Source organism: Clinocottus analis, unplaced genomic scaffold (genome assembly GCF_023055335.1).
Source record: "Clinocottus analis isolate CAN_PGR_092001 unplaced genomic scaffold, fCliAna1.0.p SCAF_9, whole genome shotgun sequence".
Taxonomy (NCBI): Eukaryota; Metazoa; Chordata; class Actinopteri; order Perciformes; family Cottidae; genus Clinocottus; species Clinocottus analis.
Window position 1 is genome coordinate 6,778,889 of NW_027176251.1, and position 18,445 is coordinate 6,797,333.

General features: G+C 39.5%; 3 protein-coding genes across 10 annotated transcripts; 1 reads left to right on the forward strand and 2 right to left on the reverse strand.

Annotated features, from left to right (window-relative positions):
* Positions 1–4,009: 4,009 nt before the first annotated feature.
* u2af2a (U2 small nuclear RNA auxiliary factor 2a) lies at positions 4,010–12,006 on the reverse strand. 6 transcript variants are annotated; one of them, XM_068569475.1, is made up of 13 exons: positions 11,423–12,006; positions 10,968–11,000; positions 10,337–10,478; positions 8,721–8,756; positions 8,307–8,413; positions 7,951–8,102; positions 7,741–7,857; positions 7,509–7,647; positions 7,288–7,367; positions 6,767–6,889; positions 6,580–6,666; positions 5,598–5,846; positions 4,010–5,463 (listed from the first exon to the last, which is right to left on the reverse strand). In XM_068569475.1, exons 1-13 carry the CDS (start codon positions 11,469–11,471, stop codon positions 5,329–5,331), a joined length of 1,449 nt encoding a protein of 482 aa, XP_068425576.1. In that variant the 5' UTR covers positions 11,472–12,006; the 3' UTR covers positions 4,010–5,328. The 6 variants fall into 6 exon arrangements, with proteins under 6 accessions (XP_068425576.1, XP_068425575.1, XP_068425577.1 ...); XM_068569474.1 differs by having other exon boundaries at positions 7,491–7,647; XM_068569476.1 differs by lacking the exon at positions 10,968–11,000 and having other exon boundaries at positions 7,491–7,647.
* An 880-nt stretch (positions 12,007–12,886) lies between these two features.
* ccdc106a (coiled-coil domain containing 106a) lies at positions 12,887–17,129 on the reverse strand. 3 transcript variants are annotated; one of them, XM_068570777.1, is made up of 9 exons: positions 17,027–17,129; positions 16,755–16,910; positions 16,475–16,544; positions 16,288–16,386; positions 15,958–16,179; positions 15,760–15,816; positions 15,309–15,590; positions 15,016–15,183; positions 12,887–14,901 (listed from the first exon to the last, which is right to left on the reverse strand). In XM_068570777.1, the coding sequence occupies exons 2-9, from the start codon at positions 16,764–16,766 to the stop codon at positions 14,585–14,587; spliced, it is 1,227 nt and encodes a 408-aa protein (XP_068426878.1). In that variant the 5' UTR covers positions 16,767–16,910; positions 17,027–17,129; the 3' UTR covers positions 12,887–14,584. The 3 variants fall into 3 exon arrangements, with proteins under 3 accessions (XP_068426878.1, XP_068426880.1, XP_068426879.1); XM_068570779.1 differs by having other exon boundaries at positions 16,733–16,910; XM_068570778.1 differs by lacking the exon at positions 16,755–16,910 and having other exon boundaries at positions 17,027–17,113.
* A 306-nt stretch (positions 17,130–17,435) lies between these two features.
* Positions 17,436–18,304, forward strand: LOC137781146 (transmembrane protein 238-like). Its single transcript, XM_068569728.1, has 2 exons — positions 17,436–17,491; positions 17,968–18,304. Exons 1-2 carry the CDS (start codon positions 17,436–17,438, stop codon positions 18,302–18,304), a joined length of 393 nt encoding a protein of 130 aa, XP_068425829.1.
* The last annotated feature ends 141 nt before the right edge of the window (positions 18,305–18,445 follow it).

Genomic DNA, 18,445 nt, shown 5'->3' on the forward strand with positions numbered 1-18,445 from the left:
CCAAAAATAGTCCCCTATAAACACACTATCTACTTCATTTAAATGGTTTCATGATCTTGGCAAAGAACTACAGCACCCAGCTGTGTAAGTTAATGCTTTATGTATTATTTTACATATAAGTATATATTTGTGACCTGTATTTAAAGATTCAACTTGTTGGGAGAATCAGCCTTGGCTCAGAGATTTCCAGACAGTCTGGGAGAGTAAAAAGGTAACGGGACACTCCTGCCTTTGGTCTTTATGGGGTTATGACAATAACAAAAACATAGAATATGGGGTGTTGTTTTTGTTTGTACAACATTATCATTGGCTCTGTTGTGTTCAATGTCCCGTGTGACACATTCACAATCGCAGGACTCTGAAACCAATTCACCTAAATTGAAATAGGCCATTTGATGTTATTATCTACACCTGTGTTTCTCCTATTGTGCCTTTGTCATTGTCTAAAAAGAAGAAGATTTTTCACAATAAACGTGAAATCTCTCGTTGCCGGTGTTTTGAGAGTTATTTCTATGTCAAACTCCTTTACCGTGGAACGTTCAAATTGTTTAAACTCCCATACATTAAGTGCAAGCTGCCATATGTACACAGAGTACTGCATCCATCCTGCTCCAGTGTTGCACTCTCCCACTGCTGCAGTGTTCTATCTTTCTGAATGAGGATCAATGGGGAGGCAATGCCCAGAATGACAATGACCATCACCAGAGCTTTGCATTCACCACTAGAGGGAGGTGTATCTGCAATCTTCACTGCAGCATCAGGCCTTGGCAGGGCTCCTTCTAACGTTTAATAGGTCTTGTGTTCGGCAAACCGCAGTGTCCTGACCTATAAGAGAGGCAGGGTCTGTTTTACACGTTTCCTCTGGTGGATGCGGCTTCTGTTGGCCGGGAGTGCTGCTGTTTTATCTGTGCCCTCCGGGAACAACAGCGTAGAGAGAGTGTTGCATCAGTGGCCCTGCTGCTGGGTTTTGTGCAGTGGGGTGTAGCGATGCAGATGGAGATGGGCAGTATAGAGCTGACACAGGACATTAGTTCATGTCAGAGATTTGTTGCTGTCCTGTAACTTTTACTGTTACAATTCCGAGTGGACGTAGCATTTGACATGTACTGCTGCTGACCAAGACTGTGTACTCATGTGGCCTGATGTAAATACAGAGGGAAAGACCAGGAACACATACTTTACTGGCTTTCTTGGGGTATTTTAACACCCCAGTTTAATTTATTTGCACATCAAGCAAACACAGAGAAATGAAAATAAGAACAAAGGAGTTTATTGGTTGGCACAACTTAATTGAAATTAGAAACAAAAACAAATTAACTGTTAAAATACATACATGGGAAATAAATAAAAAAATAACACAGACATTAATGTCTACTCTAAAAGTCTCATATGACTTTAAGCAAAATATAACTTTAATCACAGAGTTCCATGAGTTAGGACCTTAAAAGTGATTAAAACTCGATCTCTGCTCATGAGTTATTTGGGAAGATGGTGAGTATGCTATTTAGTTAAGAAGTGAATCTGACCTGATGCACAAACCTATACCGCAAAAAAATCATCAACTGATTTAATTATTAACTGTTGCATTACAAGAACAAATTTACTTGAGTTTCCCAATTTTTGACAAATAATACAAGCAGTATGGGTCACTTAGTTTTAAAGGAATTCAAATAAAAACTCATTATGCATACTGGCCCATTTCAAATAAATATATTATAGTTGGCGTACATCATTGGATTATAAATCTTGATGCATTAATGTCCTTTAATGTTGCAGCTGAGGTGGAACACAGTTTAAGTACGTTATTTACTTTAATTTGATAAAGTACTACTTATGATAAACCATAGCTTGTTAGTTGATTCATATTTTGTATGAAAAATCTGAATCTGCAAAGTAGCCCAGCTAGTAACTAATATTGTCAAATAAATACAGTGAAATTAAGACAGTGAAATCTGTGACATTTTAATTTTCTTATGTACCAAACCATATATTTCACTTGTATATTACTTTTTTCATAAAACAAGCTATGATTTACAGTTTTATATCACAATCGTTCAGTCTGGCCCCCGTAGGAAGGGATTGGTTTTGAATTGGTTAAACATTTAACTAAAATGCACAACGTTTTCTTCATAATCCTTCTTAAATATAATCTCAAGAGTGCATTGAAATGTACAACATTTTCTTCCAGTGCCCCTGGAAGAAAAACTATAACATTTCAGGAAGGTACAACCAAGTACTTAATTAGCAAATGATCAACTCCCACGGTTAGCAAATACATATTCCAATATATTCAGGAAGAGTTTTGAAGACATTTGTTCATCTGCTCGTCCATGACGAGAGATCAGGGCTTCATCAAGTAATTCATATCACTGAAATTGTTGAAATTAACTTAAGTAAAACTAGTTGAAGATAATGAGGATCAAATTCAATTTCAAACAATGTTTGCTTTTCATATTGTTCAATAAAAATTCTAATTATTTAATTCAAATAAATGTGTCCAGTGCTGACCGCTACAGTGTGAGCACTCTGGAGGTTTGTTAATCCGAAACTGAAAGCCTTGATTACATTCACTGGTGTCAGCTGAATGCGCGGCCTGTGTTGGATCTGCTTAGTTTCACTGCAGAGTGGCAACATCAACAGCGAGGCACTCAAGGAATACTTGGGTCAGGAAACATGTAAATATGCTCACATCTTTAGCTCTTTCACAACTCTCTTTTCTGCTCTGAACCCTGTGTGGCTGGAAGCATTAGCAGTTCATGCTTCATGATATGGAAACTAAATAATTCACATCAAAATGCCATAAAAATGTGCATGTCATTGAATTTCACTGACCAATCCGTTTGCAAACACCAGACTTTAGGGTTCATTTGACCACTACAGTCTTCAGGGGCCTTGGAACATTCAATGTGTATTTTATACAATACTTGTATTGCACACTTACATAAGTAATATAATGTGAAACTGTTGTCCTTCAAATGGGGCTGCAACTGATCCATTAAATTGATTAAAATTAATTTAAAAAATAGTTGCAATTTCTATTCTCCCCCCCACATTGGAGTCCTATATATATATATATACATACACTTATTTTATAAAGCTTATGGAGTACTTTGTGTGACTGAAAAGGCTCTATCGTTTGGACATTAACATCAAGCACAGGACTTGATAAATTATGCCATCAACTGATTGTAACTGTCTGGATATGGCTCGTCTGCAGCATCTGCATTATTAACTATGAATGTCATCACTCACTGGTTGAATGTGAGCTGCAGCCTGGTGGGTGGATGCTGCGTGAATAAGAGAAGCATAAAGAACAAAGACATCATGTAAATTCAGTTTTTAATCAACATTTGAAAACAAATTGGACAAACTAATGACAGTTTTTTTTTTCTTTTCATAAACTAGATGTGTTTTTTTTAGGATTTTAAATCATTTAAGAAATCACATTTTTTTCCAGAGAGGAAAGAAATTAAATGACAGCGACACTGAGAAAGCAGAATTCAGAAAGTAAGGAGTAGCATCTCATAAGTTATTACTGACACAATCTTTCTTCAGCGCTTCAGAAAACCCCCCAAAACGCAGTCTCAGGCCCGTAGAGTGTGAACATGTGGTCCTCAGAGATTTCAGGGCAGAAGATGAGGGAGATGAGAGAAAAGCAGACTTTGTGCAAGTACATAACGACCTCTTGGATTTAGTGAAAATTCACCAAGAACATTAAAAAAAAAAAAAATCAGGAGAGCAAAACACTAAAATGTGAAATTGTATTTGTTGAAATTTAGTAAGGTATATGATACCGAAACATGTCTGCAGGCTATTGATCAATTCATCGCCAAAGAGCCCAAATGTCTCAAACATGCTATTACAGTATTCACTTTAAGTATTTAATGTGGACGAGCCGTCTGCGATCAAATTATCTGGTTCGTCTTCTATACAAGTCATGCTGAAAGATGACAGAACAGAGAAGTTGTGTGGTTTTGGTGTCACCTGCCGGTACAACATGAGTCAAGGATATTAGTCATGTGTTTATTTGGTCTTATCAAAGAGGTGAGACGTTGCACACACAAAAACAACTGGATCCATCACATCTTACACCCCAAATCAGCTGGGAAACAAGGATAGATGAAAACTAGTGATGCAAGGCTAAAGGACAAGATAGTGACATTTATAAACGTACTGACATCGGTCGAGGGGCAAGCCAAATTTATTTCTCTAGCGAATTGACATTTAGTAACATTAAGGCTTTTTGGCAAGGAAGATAAAAATCCGATTAAAGACCAATACGTTTGCCTCTCCCCATAATTCTTTGTATTATTATCTCTAATTAAATCAGGACTGAACTGCTGAGACAAACAACCTGACCTGTTAAAAGCTGTGCACATAATAGGATGGGTGTGAAAAAAAAGTTACAGAAAACAGGAAAAAGGAACTAAAAATGGTATAGTTGAAAATGCTCTTTTCCACAGCTCATGTTAATCTGCGGCCTGAATATAAGGTGATATTACAGCTCAAATCAGTGAAGCTACACACAGTATTGGAACAATTACAATTGACATTTAGATAAGAGTCCAATTAGACAACATATTCTCTAACAATCGTCCTGAGGGGGGCAGTAGTCTGATAAAAATTGAAGGAACGCAAAAGAAAAGATACAATTCAAACCAGAAAAAAAAACAGAAAATGAGGACTCCTCTCACCGCTCCAATGATGGTGGCAAAACGGAAATGAATGTTACAGCTAATGTGTATCTAGACTAGATGGTCAAACCAAAATGCCCTCATCTTCCTCACCATCTCCCCCACATCTACCTCTCACAAATAAACACATCCTGTTTTCACTATCCCTCTTCTCCATCAGAATAGTCCAGTTAGTTCCCGACTGAAACTTCTTCCTAATGTACTTAAAACAGGCTGCCTCCATTTAAATACAAACCTTAAAGTGTGGTACCCCCCTCCCACCCACAATGACATCCCTGTCTCAAAGTATAAAAATTGTTGACCCCATCCTGAACCTATTACACACATTTCTCAAAAAATCTTCCCTGCCCACCCAGCTACACCCTTACCACCCAAACCTAGCCCCCTCTGTTATGGACTCATAAACACTCCCCACTTTTCTCCAATTCCAAAAAAAATGTTATAACTGCTGGACATTTCACATAGATCTCAAATGATTAATTGGATATCCGCCAAAGCCATTTGTCAAATGATTAATACTTTCAGATCTACCTGAAACGTTGCTCTGCCAAATCAATCAGGGGGCCGATTTGAAAATGGACAATACGTGTTCCCTCCCTCCCCCCACCCACCCGTTCTTCTCTTCAGGCCTCCTCTACCAGAAGTCCCGGCGGTGATAAGCATCTGGATCGCAGTATTTGGTCACCACCACTCTGTTGGCAAACTTCCTTCCTGTAAGACCCTGCATGGCCTTCTGGGAGTCAAAAACGGACATGAACTCCACAAAGATCTATAAAAAAAGTGGGCGAAAAAATTAAAATTACAACGACATCCAAATATATCTTTTTAAAATCGTATACTCTCAGACTTCCAACACAGACACATCAAATTCTGGATGATCAAATTAAATACAGTGGTTCCTACCTTGCCAGTCCCAGGCACCTCGAGGCCGTCCACAGGTCGTGGTATCTCAATGCTCTTAACTTGGCCGTACTTGCTGCACTCGTCCCTGACGTCCTCCACAATCTCCTCATATTCTTCATCATCCAGCAGCTCTTCTGGCGCCACCATGTTCATCAGACACAGCACCTCAGTGGGCAGGCCACCCATTTGAGTCACGGAGCTATTCATGCCCGGCACCTGCAGCGTCACTGGGGTCTGATTTATACTCGTCTGCAAGGACAGATGGAACGGTTAGAACAGGGTCAAAGGCATACTTTACATAACAACGTGCTCTGAGTATTATGACGAGCTGCAAGACATCTTCAATGTCATTCTAAATTACGGAACAGGAAAAGTTTTACAAGTGGGAAATTTTTTGTCAGAAATCAATAACTTTTTGACCTCAGTAATTGAATTGAACACTATTCTTACTCCATATTAACCTATATAAGTGGGTTAGAACATGTTTTAATAAACCAGAATGATCCATCATTCAAACGAATGGTGTGTTGACCAATACTGGATATTTTTTCACTTGTGAAAACAGCCTGGGCAGAGGCTCACACGCTGAGTGACCTTCTAGTTTAATATGTTATAGAATGGATATTTCATTACATCTTGTTAAGTTTAAGCTTAGCCTCATCTCAGATGAGCAACAGCACTTATGTTTTGAGTTCTAGTGGGACAATCAGTGTAATGTATGAATCCTCAATAGAGGCCTATGATTTTTTTTTTGGTTGCTAAGAGACAAAATAATTGCCATATTTATTTTGAACCAAGAGCATTGAAAATGTGGATGGCCGTATTAATTAGCTTTCTGAAAATTGGCGAATCACGCGGCTATGCATCTTGAATTCAGGAGGAGTGGTTGTCCAATGAGTTAACTTTTCCTCCCCGTCTACTCTAAAGGACTATCCAGCTTCCCACCACCCAGCTGTCATCTGTCCAGTCTTTGGAAACTCACCAGAGTGGCGTTCTTGGATCCCACACTGGCTCTCTGCACCAGCAGCTTCTTGTCTCCCAGCTGCATGCCATTCAGCCCAGCAATAGCCTGAAAAACAGTCGGGATTTAAAATTATACTTCCAAAAACCAAAGCAAGTGTAGAAATTTTGTAGCATCTGAATAACTTTTTTTCTGTAACATTGCCTACCTGGTCATTAAGGTTGACATCCACATATTCACAAAAGGCATATCCTTTAGATAAGCCAGTAGCACTGTCCTTCACCAAGTTGAAGGCCTTCAGAGGCCCAAATGACGTCAGGAGCTCCTTCACCTGAGACACATTAGACAAAAGAGTGATACTTAAAAAATGTCCACTGATTGTGAAGCAACAGCTCAAAGTTTAGTATTGCTATTTTTGAGTGAGCTATAATCACTGCAAGCAAAGAATATTTCTAATCTTATCATTCATTCTCCCTTTTAGTTAATTTTGTATTTGCATTATGAACAAAATCCATATTATGTGTGAAAAAAAAGAAAAAGAATTTTACAAATAGGATGCTGTACACAGGAAATATGAGGCCCTTCAGTGATGGGGGACTCAAAAGTATAAACAGCCTTTTCTTCCAGCCCAATCTACTAATACCAATAGCCATGGTTAGGGTAGTAAACTGTTTTGAAACCGAACATAAACAGTTTGGAGGCAAAGTTGTTTCATTCAGAAATACTGACCTGGTCGTCGTTCAGGTAGTTGGGCAAGCCGCCAATGAATAGCTTGTGAGCCGAGTCAGGCACCACTGTAGACACCACGCCTGAAGGAGACATGAAGACACAAGTAAGAAGCATAAAAAGAAAACACACAGAGAGCAAGCTCCTGTGATTCATGTATAACTGATTCCTCATGAATTATGCCACAAGTACTTAGGGTTAAAAACCATTAATTGGCTGTGTACCAGGCACATAGACACTGGGGTTCTCGCTCATGCCGGGCAGGGGCTGGTAATCGTGAGGACGACGAATCTTCAGACTCTGGCCTTGAAAGATTATACCATCAAAGGCCATTGCCTGTGTCGTTTCGTCCACTGAACGGAACTACACAAACAAAATCAGACGCGATTAAATTCTACACTATTAGACATACCCAAGGAGAACAGACGACAAGTTAAAAAGGGACCGTTACTTCACCTCAAGAAAGGCAAAATTCTTATCCTGATTAATCTGTACTGCAAGGACAGGGTTCCCAGGGGCCTGAGTAAGACCACCCAAACGCATCTGAGCATTGAAGAAATCCATCATAGACTCCTGCACAGAAAGGGTGGTGGGGAGTTATAAAACAAAGTTATTTAAAATGTGTATTGAAATAAGTAAAAAGTCAAATGCTGTTCCGTTCCTCACCTCTGTGATACCAAAGGGTATGTTGCCAACATAGAGCCGGCGGGCCTGCCGGGTCATCTGGCTGCCCACTACAGGTACTGGGGTGGGAGTAACAGCGAGGCCATCTGGAGTCATGGTCGGCAGGAGGGCTGTGGCTGGGATCTGGCCTGCAGCTGGAGAGCAAAGACAGGAATCATTCAACAATCTAATTGTAATTTTAACTCAAACCATAGAGTAGCTTGATGTGCATATTACTGATGTAGTAAGAAAGGTTGCACTAACAACTGCAGTAAACATGTGGGTAAAAATGATTCAACTCCAAAACTGGTAATTGTATTAAAATGCATCAAATACAAAAAGGAAACTGGGATGGTTACCTTGCATGGCTTTGTACTGCATGGGAGTGATGTGTTCAAACCCAGGTGGAGGGACATCCCAGTACTTCTTCACCTTGTTCTTCTTCTTCTCACGGTGTGGAGAACGACTGTGAGGGGAGGAACAGAAGGTGAATTAACGGCATAAACAATCAAAATGTAAAATATATCCCTCATTAGCTGAGCAGAAAAATACTAGATCCGAAGTTGAGTCAGGACCTTAAAAAATATACAGAAACATCTGGGGGAGGGGGGTTGCATCAATCAAAACCGTGTTCACTTAATGACGAAGGGACAGAAAACCCAATCCACACATTTACATAATGAGTCAACACTACATAGAATCAGGGGCAGGTCATTAAATTGCAATTGTTGCAATAATGCCCAAACCGACTTTGTGTTAGTTTGCTTTATTACCTTCCAGCATTGTCCTGGGGGAAAGGGGCTGGTGAGCTGAAATGACATTGGAAGGGTTTCACATTTCTCTGAAAAATCAATCATGACATTCACCAACATTTCCACGTCACAAAATTAGAACCTGTATTTCTATGACCTCACCAAAAAGCTATTACAAGCCTTAAAGCTGTGCGTTTCTAAAAAAGCACAACATCTCTAAAGTTCAACAGACAAACTGATGCATTCATTGAGCCTCTCAGAAAACAACTAATGATGCAATGAAAGCAAAAAGTATATCCTTTAAAAATATTAAGCAGCTGAAAAAAAGTGTGAGGGCGGAACAACAACGTCAAATGTTACATCTTCTACTAACCCCAAGGAAAAACCGGGAACTTTTTTAAAATTAGCAAAGAGATCAGAAACAACAGTCAGGCCCGGTCACATTTACAGTCATCAAGAAGAACAACGAGCTTTACAAGAGTCCATGTTAAAAATAATGCGTTCCAGCAGCCCCTTAGGACAAGTATGGCTTCAAACTGTTACTAATCAGCCTCAAACAATTAACATTAACCAATCCATTTGATCAACACCAGATTTACCAAAAAGCATCCTTCTCCACACTTATCTACAAAAATTAGATATGTTGTGTTCAAAAGAGTGTTTCCCTGACAACACACAGGATTGTCACATTTGTAGATGCTTATCACTGGTTTTGGCAATGTCCTGGAAGGAACTTTCACTCAACCATGAGCCTAAACCAATTAAAACAACACAACTCTGATTTACCACAAGACAATCACACATGTACTGTATGGGTGCATATATCAAAGACATATACATAAAATACAAAGCAATTCTTCTCACTTCAGTACTATTAATAATACCATCCTGAGGTTCATGATTCCAGGATGGATCAGAAATTATAAATAAAACTATTCACGTCTTAGTCTTGATATTCTATGTTAAATCATCATGAATAGAAAAGAGATTGAAGCAGCTGTTGCTTTGTGTATTCAAATGTTTGTCCCATAAGCTTGAGGCACAATTAATACAATGTCATTAGCACCTGTGACAAAGGACTCAAGGACAGAGAACATAAAATGAACATCATCCAAAATAGCCTACATGAAAGTCTAACTTAGTGAATAAAAAATGTAATAAACTAAAAGGACAGTCAATTTTTAGTGGAGAGTGTCTCGCTCATATAAAGTCAGTCTATATAAATTGGATCTACAGCTACACTTAACAGTGTGACCACTTGCTGCAGAGACCTGTTTGTTTACACTTACAATCGAGTAGGCAACTGGTTAAATGCTTACAATCCAGTAGGCAACTGGTTAGATGCAAAACCATGATGGTGCCTTGTGGGGCAAAAATACATGGATGTGCACACATAATCAGAGATATGGAACTCCAAAAAATGTGAGCATGTTTATAAACATCTGTAAAACAACATGTTAAGTGTTTATATATTATATTCATATATATTATTTTAGTGGTGGCATATGCTTGACTGAAAGACTTGACTTTTACCTAATTACACAAACTGCAAGGCCAGTAGGGTAGAATATATGATGAGAAAAACATAAGTGTTTACAGTTTTTGGTCCTGGTGTAGTTTTCTCAAACGGTACTCACCTGCGTCTGTGTCTGCGCTCCTTACTCTCCCCGCGATGGTCCCTGCTGCGTCTGTCCCTGTCTCTGCTCCTCCTTTTCCTCTCTCTGCTACGGCTGCGGGAGGAGGACCGACGGTGGTGGCGGTTCTCTTTGTCCCTTTCAGCTGCAGAAATAGAGAGCTTATTTACTTATAAAAAAATGTGATACACATCCAGCCTGTGAAAACAGAGCAATTCATGAATACTAATAACCATCATACTATACATGTCATAGACTCTTGTAATAATTGCACTTAGATGGAAATTAAAAATGCAATGAGCCACCTACATAACTTTAATTCATATGGTGATACTTAAGTTTCTATATGGTATGAAAAAAACCCTTAAAATACAATCTCATTATAGGAATATGCTAAATAGTTAACAATCAGTTTTAAAAAATGGAGCCCTAAAGAAATATGTAGTTTAAATTGGTCACAATGTGTAATTTGACCAACTCATAGACTAACGTTGTGTTCTAGCTCGAAGCAGTGTATTGAGTGTTAATGTAATGTCTGGATTAAAGAGAGCTTATTGTGGATAAAGGCAGTGTCTATGGTTGGTGATTTACATTACATTTCATTTAGTTGACGCTTTTATCCAAAGCGACTTACAATACGTGGTGTTACCAACAGGCTGTGAGAAAGCTGAAAGCAAAAAAGGTGACGTTAAATAACACTGGAAATGTTCACTGGACGCAACAGCTGCAACGAATGAATGCTCGCTTCCTCAGCGAGTCAGCTGGTACAGGCACGGTGACGACCAGGATATAGCCTGGCCCTTCCCCAAAGAAACAATGCACGTTAGATTATAGCAACGAGGCCAGCTGCCGATGTACGAATACTCCAGTAGCCTTTCATTCATCGAAATTAACCCCATCTGGTCCGACAGTATAACCTAACGAGCACCAGTAAGACTGCATCACATATAACATGTCTCAAGAGCGTGGGCTACTAGTACTGACCACGATCCAGTAATTAGACGAATCCTTGTTTGCTAAAACGATGGCTACGATTACAATCAATCGTACCACTATATGTTTAAATTGTCGTGCAACTGGTTAAATTACCTTGTTTGTTTTCAGAGAGCTGTCTTTCGAATTCGTCGAAGTCCGACATTTCCGAGTCGAAGGCTGCTACGCTTTCAGCGTCTGCGTTGTTCAGTCGGCGGCGGCTAGCAGAAGATAGCTAACGTAGCTGTAGCTAGCGACAAAGTGCACAACACTAAAAAAAACAAGAGCCTTGCCGATGTAACGTTGGCTCAATTAATTTCGCTCAATCTCACAGCCTACTTATCGACAGAAGTATCCAAAAACCGTTAACCTGCACACACATCCACCGTGTGTTTTGTAGTCACAACGTAACAGACAGAATCGTTGAGAAAGAAAACGTGCTCGCTAATGTTAGCTCGCTAATGTTAGCCAGCTAGCTAGTAGCAAAGTCCAGGAGCGCGCGGCCTCCGCGAGCTGGTGCGAAAGTCGAATGAATTAAGACTCTTTTCTGAGCCCAAAACCAATCCCAGGCGGCCCTGGTCCACAATGCGCAGTTATTTGACCATATGCGTCAAATGTAAACGCCTTTAAATGCTAGAAGACTTCCAAAAACAATAACGATTTCGGTATGCCCGCTTTTTTGCTCCGTCTCCCAGGTACCGTGACACCGGAAGTTGATGAATGACAGGTTTCCGGTAAGGATAAGTGAAAAAACGACGTTGAATTGCATTACATCTTGCTGGGATACATTCGAAGAATACTCGAAGTTTCCACGTAATCCCCTTCCTTATTCTTTAACAACTAAGTCAAGTCTTATTGTTGTCTGCTAAAGCCATGTCGTTTAAGACAGGATCACTGTTGTATTTGGAAGGTCACCAGTTTCAAGGCAAAGTCAAGACAGTCAATTTTGAGGAGTCCTAAACAAAGCTCAAATTGACTAAAGATATTCACAAACTCTTAATGCCATAATGCCCCCACACACTTATGACTACATTTTTAATGAAGTAGTTCTCAAAGTTCTCAAAGGAAACATTTTCTTTTAGGTGAAAGACGATTTAGTGAATAAAGTAGTTGCCCGATTTTTTTTTATGATTGAAAGAGAAGTAAAATCCTTTTTGGACATCATTTTGTATTTGTAGTGTGTGGGATTGTGTGTGAATTATGCCAAATAGACAGGCTAAACGTGGTAGAACTTTACTCCCCAATCATAAGCCTTTCCATTGAGTGGTGACGTTGTATTTACAGATTAATAAATCTACCTTTTGGAAGGAATCAAATGCCTTAATGAAATGTGTCTTACTATGATAGGCATTGTTTCAGTGAGATACACATTTCAGTCAACATACATAAATATACAGACATACAAATATGAGGAATAGATTGTTATTTAAACACTGTACCCTTGTATTATTTGGCAATGCCTGCTTAGAAGTTGCACTGCTTTTTTAGCCATACAAACAATCAAGTAGGAGGTTATCCCATTATGAAGTATCTGTTTACTTTAAAAAAAGAGGAATTTCTAAGCCAAGATTCACTATAATACACTGTTGTCTAATCTGTTTTAATATAAGAGATATCATGTCACTGTACTGACTTAAACACCACACATTATTGTACAATATGATGAACATGTTTAACATCTTTACAAACTACAGACCATCGAGGGGCACATGAATTTGTCCCTACTAAGATAGTTGCTTTTGCTAATTCTGTCATTCACATTGTAAAATTGTTTGTGTGTTTCTCACAGAACCAGAAGTTACACAAAGTTACAAATAGCTAGTTAATTCTTACAAAAGGATTTTTTTTGTCACAAAAGCACTGTAGCAAGAGTCTCAATACCAGAAGCATTAGAAGACACTTACTGTATTTTAGTACAGATAATAATAAAAAAAAAGGGTTGGTACAACCCTCAGTGGAACATCAGAGTAATGCAGCAGTAGTGTTGTTAAAACCGAACGCTGGACCAACAGTTAATACAATGATTCAAACACATACAATATCACAAACATATTTGTGTTTGTCTAACCAACAGTGATCTGTGTCCTTCTCTCATTTAAACCTGAAAAGGTATAAAGCAAAAAACAATGAAAATGACTTCAAGATTCTAACTTAGTGGGTGTTCAGTAGTGTAAGTAGCCCAAAACTGTTCCATGTCTTAAGGAAATACCAAAAAAGTGATTAAGGCAAGTGAAAATAGGTAAAGATATAATGACAATGTCTAAAAATACATAACAAAAACATATAGAGCAATATAAACAAAAGGAAATGATGATGATCTCTTAAAAGTACAGTATAATTATCTAAACCATATGAAGTGCAAAATCAACTTAACATACACAGACATTGTGAGGGAAAGCTCCCATATTTTTAGAATTGCACACACAATCGATGTGATAAGAAATTACCATGTATATGAATCATTTAGATCAGGGGGGTCAAACTAATTTTAGTGAAGGGGCCACACACTGCCCATTTTGATTTTTGAAGTGGGCTAGACCAGTAAAATGATAGCATAATAAGGCATACATAACAACAATATTTCTCTTTGTTTAAATCAGTGGTGAAGGTTTTTGGATGATAAACCCTATTTAATGGTCTTTCTACAATAAACTAGAAACATAAAGACTAAAAATTCAGACATCAGCCCACTGTTTATTTACCTGGGCTCTTTCTGCAGATCCCCTCGTTTTGTGACGCCACTTCTATGATGTGTTTGACACCCCTGATTTAGACTATCTGGAACTGAAATCACAGACAATCAATTTATTAACTACTAGCCAAAGAAAGGTATGTACGTCTCTGCAAACTGAGGCAAAAAAAAAAAAAATTAATTACTGAAGAAAAGTAAACCCGATAGTAAAGACACATGCTGTATCAGAGACATGGCATTTTTTAACTATGTTTTTTTCTGTTTCTGAATGTAGCAGGAACTCCCATTTCCTTATTATTATTGGTGCAATGGTGAGGATTTATGAAAGAAACTGACGTCATATTGATAATAAAAGTGAGATGTGAAATGTGTATTTGTTTGAAAAGCAAAGGATCTCAGCCACAGTCCACATGGCCATATCCAGGACAAAGAAATGGCGAAATAATTCCTCATGCCTCTAGACATGCTCTCTGTGCTCTCTGTGTGCTGGCCTGCTGTATCAGAATCAAACTGCCTCTTCTCTTCAAACCTGACCACCAGTCCACCAGTTTTCCAGAGAGAAATCCCCTTCTTCTGTCTTTCTCTCTTCAGTGTCTAAACCTGTAGGAGATGGGCAGGAGCAGGTTATTCTTCTTCAGGGCCTGCACCCTGCTAAGTGTCTCCTCATCCAGGGCACCGTAGCAGCGCCGGGCATAGTCCAGCAGCTTCTCCTTGGACGGGTCAAACTCGCCCACATCAGCCACTTTCTCTGGGGCAACTAGTAGCAGCTCGGCAATGGGTGTGGTGGAAGCCACCGTGTTGCGGTCCACACCGTGGATTTGGAAGGCTTTCGACATATTTTTCAGACGTTGGTATGTGAGCAGGATCTTCTTGTAGCGAAACAGCACTCCAGCAGCATCTTTCACTGAATATCAAGAATGTACAAGAGAGTTAGCTACAGCAGTTATATGACAGTCTATAGTCAACTAATGAAACTGAAATATGGAGTTTTGTTGCAGGATGTTTCTCCTTCCCTTACCTCTTTGCCGCTCTCTAGGAGCTCGGAAGACCCGCCTTCTCTTCAATTGGTGTCTGTTGCTGTTAATGGTGTCCTGTAGTAAATCTTCCCCTGATATCATTTCCTCTTCCTCGAGGTAGCCGTCCTGCTCCAAGTACACATCAGGTTCTCCCAAGAGGGAAAGTGAATCTGATGAGAACATACAAAATTAAAATAAAATCCTCAGCAAAAGCCAAAGATAAAAGCCAAAGGAAACATCTTCACAACCAAGAATTAGATCAAATAAAGTGATGGGTTTGTGCCGTTTATATTACCTGGACCTATGTTGCTATGCCCACTTATTTCATTCATGGATGACCTTGCCACACTATTGCTGTTGTCGGTGCTGCCGCTGGCTGTTGCATTGGGAGTTCTATGACTATGGCCTTGCAAGAGGGCCTGGGATTGTGTAGAGTTGAACAAAGCATTTATAGAGGCAAGTTGATTGGTTAGTGGATTGGAGACATGGTTTTTGGAAGGCACCATTGTTGGGGGGCCAGGCCTTCGTTGGATAAACTGACGTGAAGGGAAATGCTGAGACTCTGACTTCTGTTGCTCTATAAAGAGAAGAAAGGCATAACAGTTGAGAATCTGCAATTTTAGATAGAATACATGTGTAATACAGTAAACCATGAACATTTTTTCATGTAAGCACAACTATATTGAACCACAACTATATTTAACTGTATTTAGTTTAGCAGTTAAGTACATAAATCTTGTTTTTACCAACTGGACGATCTTCCTCTCTTCTTACCCTCCAGTTGAATCGTCTAGATTCATAACCTACAGATAGACAAATACAAAGCATTAAAACATTGTTTTCATCTTGAGAGACTTGCCTCGCTAAAAGTTTTGTTTCTAATCAACTTATACTCAAATTTTTATTGGACAGGTTATTGTCTCACACCTGTCCCCTGTCCTCACCGTTACTGTACTGGCTCTGACTCTGCTCCTGTCCTTGGCTCTTTGTGGAAAAGATGAAGCGGTCTAGCTGGCAACGGAGGAAGTCCCTCTCCTCTTCCAAGTCCTCAATTCTTTTCTGCAGCCAAGAGTTTTTCTCTAGAGAGATCTGTAGCTGGGTTCGTAGGTTGGTGATCACCATGTATGAGTTGTTTACTTGAGACGAGCCAGCAGATGGGGGTGATTCTGAGGAGGACAGAGTTTGGGAAATCACCGATATTTTGCACAAACAAACTTTGTGTGAAGAATAAAATAATTGTACAGATAAAAGTGATTATTGGTTTAAACATTCACCTTCAAAATTCTGATCACCCTGATTGAAAAACCCTTGCTGCTCAAAGTTGCTCTCTTCATAAGGGATGGATATTTCATAGGCATCCTCGTTTTTGGGAGCTAAACAGGGGAAAATACGCACAATGTTCATTACATGCCTGACCTGCAGGTTAAAAATCATCTGCAATTACAGGTTTGTAAACCTTACTCTGTAGGTGGAGTGAGCCTGCGTGGCTCTTGGATGTGGAAGCAGCGTCAGTCCTGTTTCCGTCCTCCATCTCATAAACCAGACCACGAAATAAAACACGTTTGATTAGTTCCTGGTTTTAAAGAAATGCACAATACCTCGCTGGAATATTTCCCACTAATGCATCGTACAAATAACAAATAACGTTTTACATAAATAGATATTTTTAGAATAAAAAAATGAAATAAAAACATATATTATGTTACAAGCCCAGCAGACCTCAGCTAATGGTCCTGTTCACCTCTCTGGTCATGCATGTGTAAACTGATGTCCATCAGTTCACAAGTATGTCCAAACATAAGTTTGTAGCGGACAGGTAATGTGCTCCCTGTGAGGAGTCGACATCACTCGCAGCTCCGCACTGCGTTCGCTCGGCTTCACGCTAGCTGTGATTTAGCTGCGAATATAAAATTACGATTCATATTCTCTGTCATCTTTCGTGTTATATTTCGTCATTCAGACATCACTGAAACCCCCATGCCACCAGTACACTGTGCAGAAATTGGTACATACCACTTTACGTTTGTAATAACTTAATCGTACACATGTAATAAGACGTTATTACTCTGTCATATCTCCATTCACCAGTTTGCCTGCTAGCTAACAAGCTAACAATAACAATTATCGCTCGGTTTTTTAACGCTCTCCTGCGTCATTTCCGGTTGTAATGACTGTCTTTTGTAAACGGTTGTAAAAGAAAAACGGTCCGACAAAGGCTTTGTTAGTAATGTATATTATAACTCATTGCAGTATTTAAAGCGATGAGTCTTTTTAAATAGGTGTACAAATAATGCATTATGAAAAAAAAAATCTTTCGGGCAGTAAAGTAACATATTTGTGAGTAATTTGCTGATTACTACTTGATTAACTACTTGATAAATCTTGATTAGTCTTCAAATAAATTATTTGACAAAAGGACAAAATGAACATCGTGCAGTCTCAGCGTCGACACACTGTAGGGCAGGAGACGTCTGACAGGTAGAGCAGGTGTCACGTCACGTGACCAGGTGTCGGATGTCGGTGTCGACTGGTGGCTTTTGAGCGTCGATCCGGAAAACTACAAAACGTATGATTTCCATTGTAATCGCCCTTGAATTGTGATACTACCGAACTGGTGACACGTTGGTAAGTTTGAGATTCATATTTTTACATTAAATGTTTTCCGTAATGTTGACTTGGGTGTGGTGTGTATTTGGTCTGCATATTAAAGGATCTTGAAATTCACAATACAGGTGTGGCATCTGTTTTGACATTTGTAAATGCATGGCCAGTTTAAAACGTGTGAGAACAGAAGCCAGTATTGTAAATATACTTTGTCCCTTTTATATATTTGTGAGTGGTAATAACATGAATTAGTTAATAATATATGTCTCTCAGTTTTTATTATGATGGAACTGAAATGTCCTGGAGACAATGCCACATTTTCTCAGGACATCCTCCCTTATCTTTTTCAGTGCAGCCATGGCGCCAAAATATGATGGCTTGTCCCACTGTAAGCTGGCTCTAGTGTTTGCTGTGCTCATGGACCTGTTGGGCGTGACATCTCTGCTACTGGGAGTCTTTGCTCCACTGGAGATCCAAGGCAGAGACTTTGGGGATCTGCTGGTGTACTCGGGAGCTCTCCTGGTGCTAATGTCCCTGGCAGGCTGGGTCATGTGGTACAGTGGTAATATTGAAGGTCTGTCATCCAAAAAGGCTTTTGGGAGAACTGTCGATGGAGCTATGGACCGCCTTGCCCGCTCCGTGAGCCGCAGGATACGGATCCCCAGGGCTCACAGTAGCCCAACATAGGAAGTGGAGCCCAAAGATGCCAACTAACCGACTGACTGTTACACTAAGAGCTGTTTTCACACAGGCCAAACTGCCTGTGGCAAAGGACTGTCACTTTTTCTTATTGTTCTCTTTGTGGAGTTGACAAACATGGGAAACTGG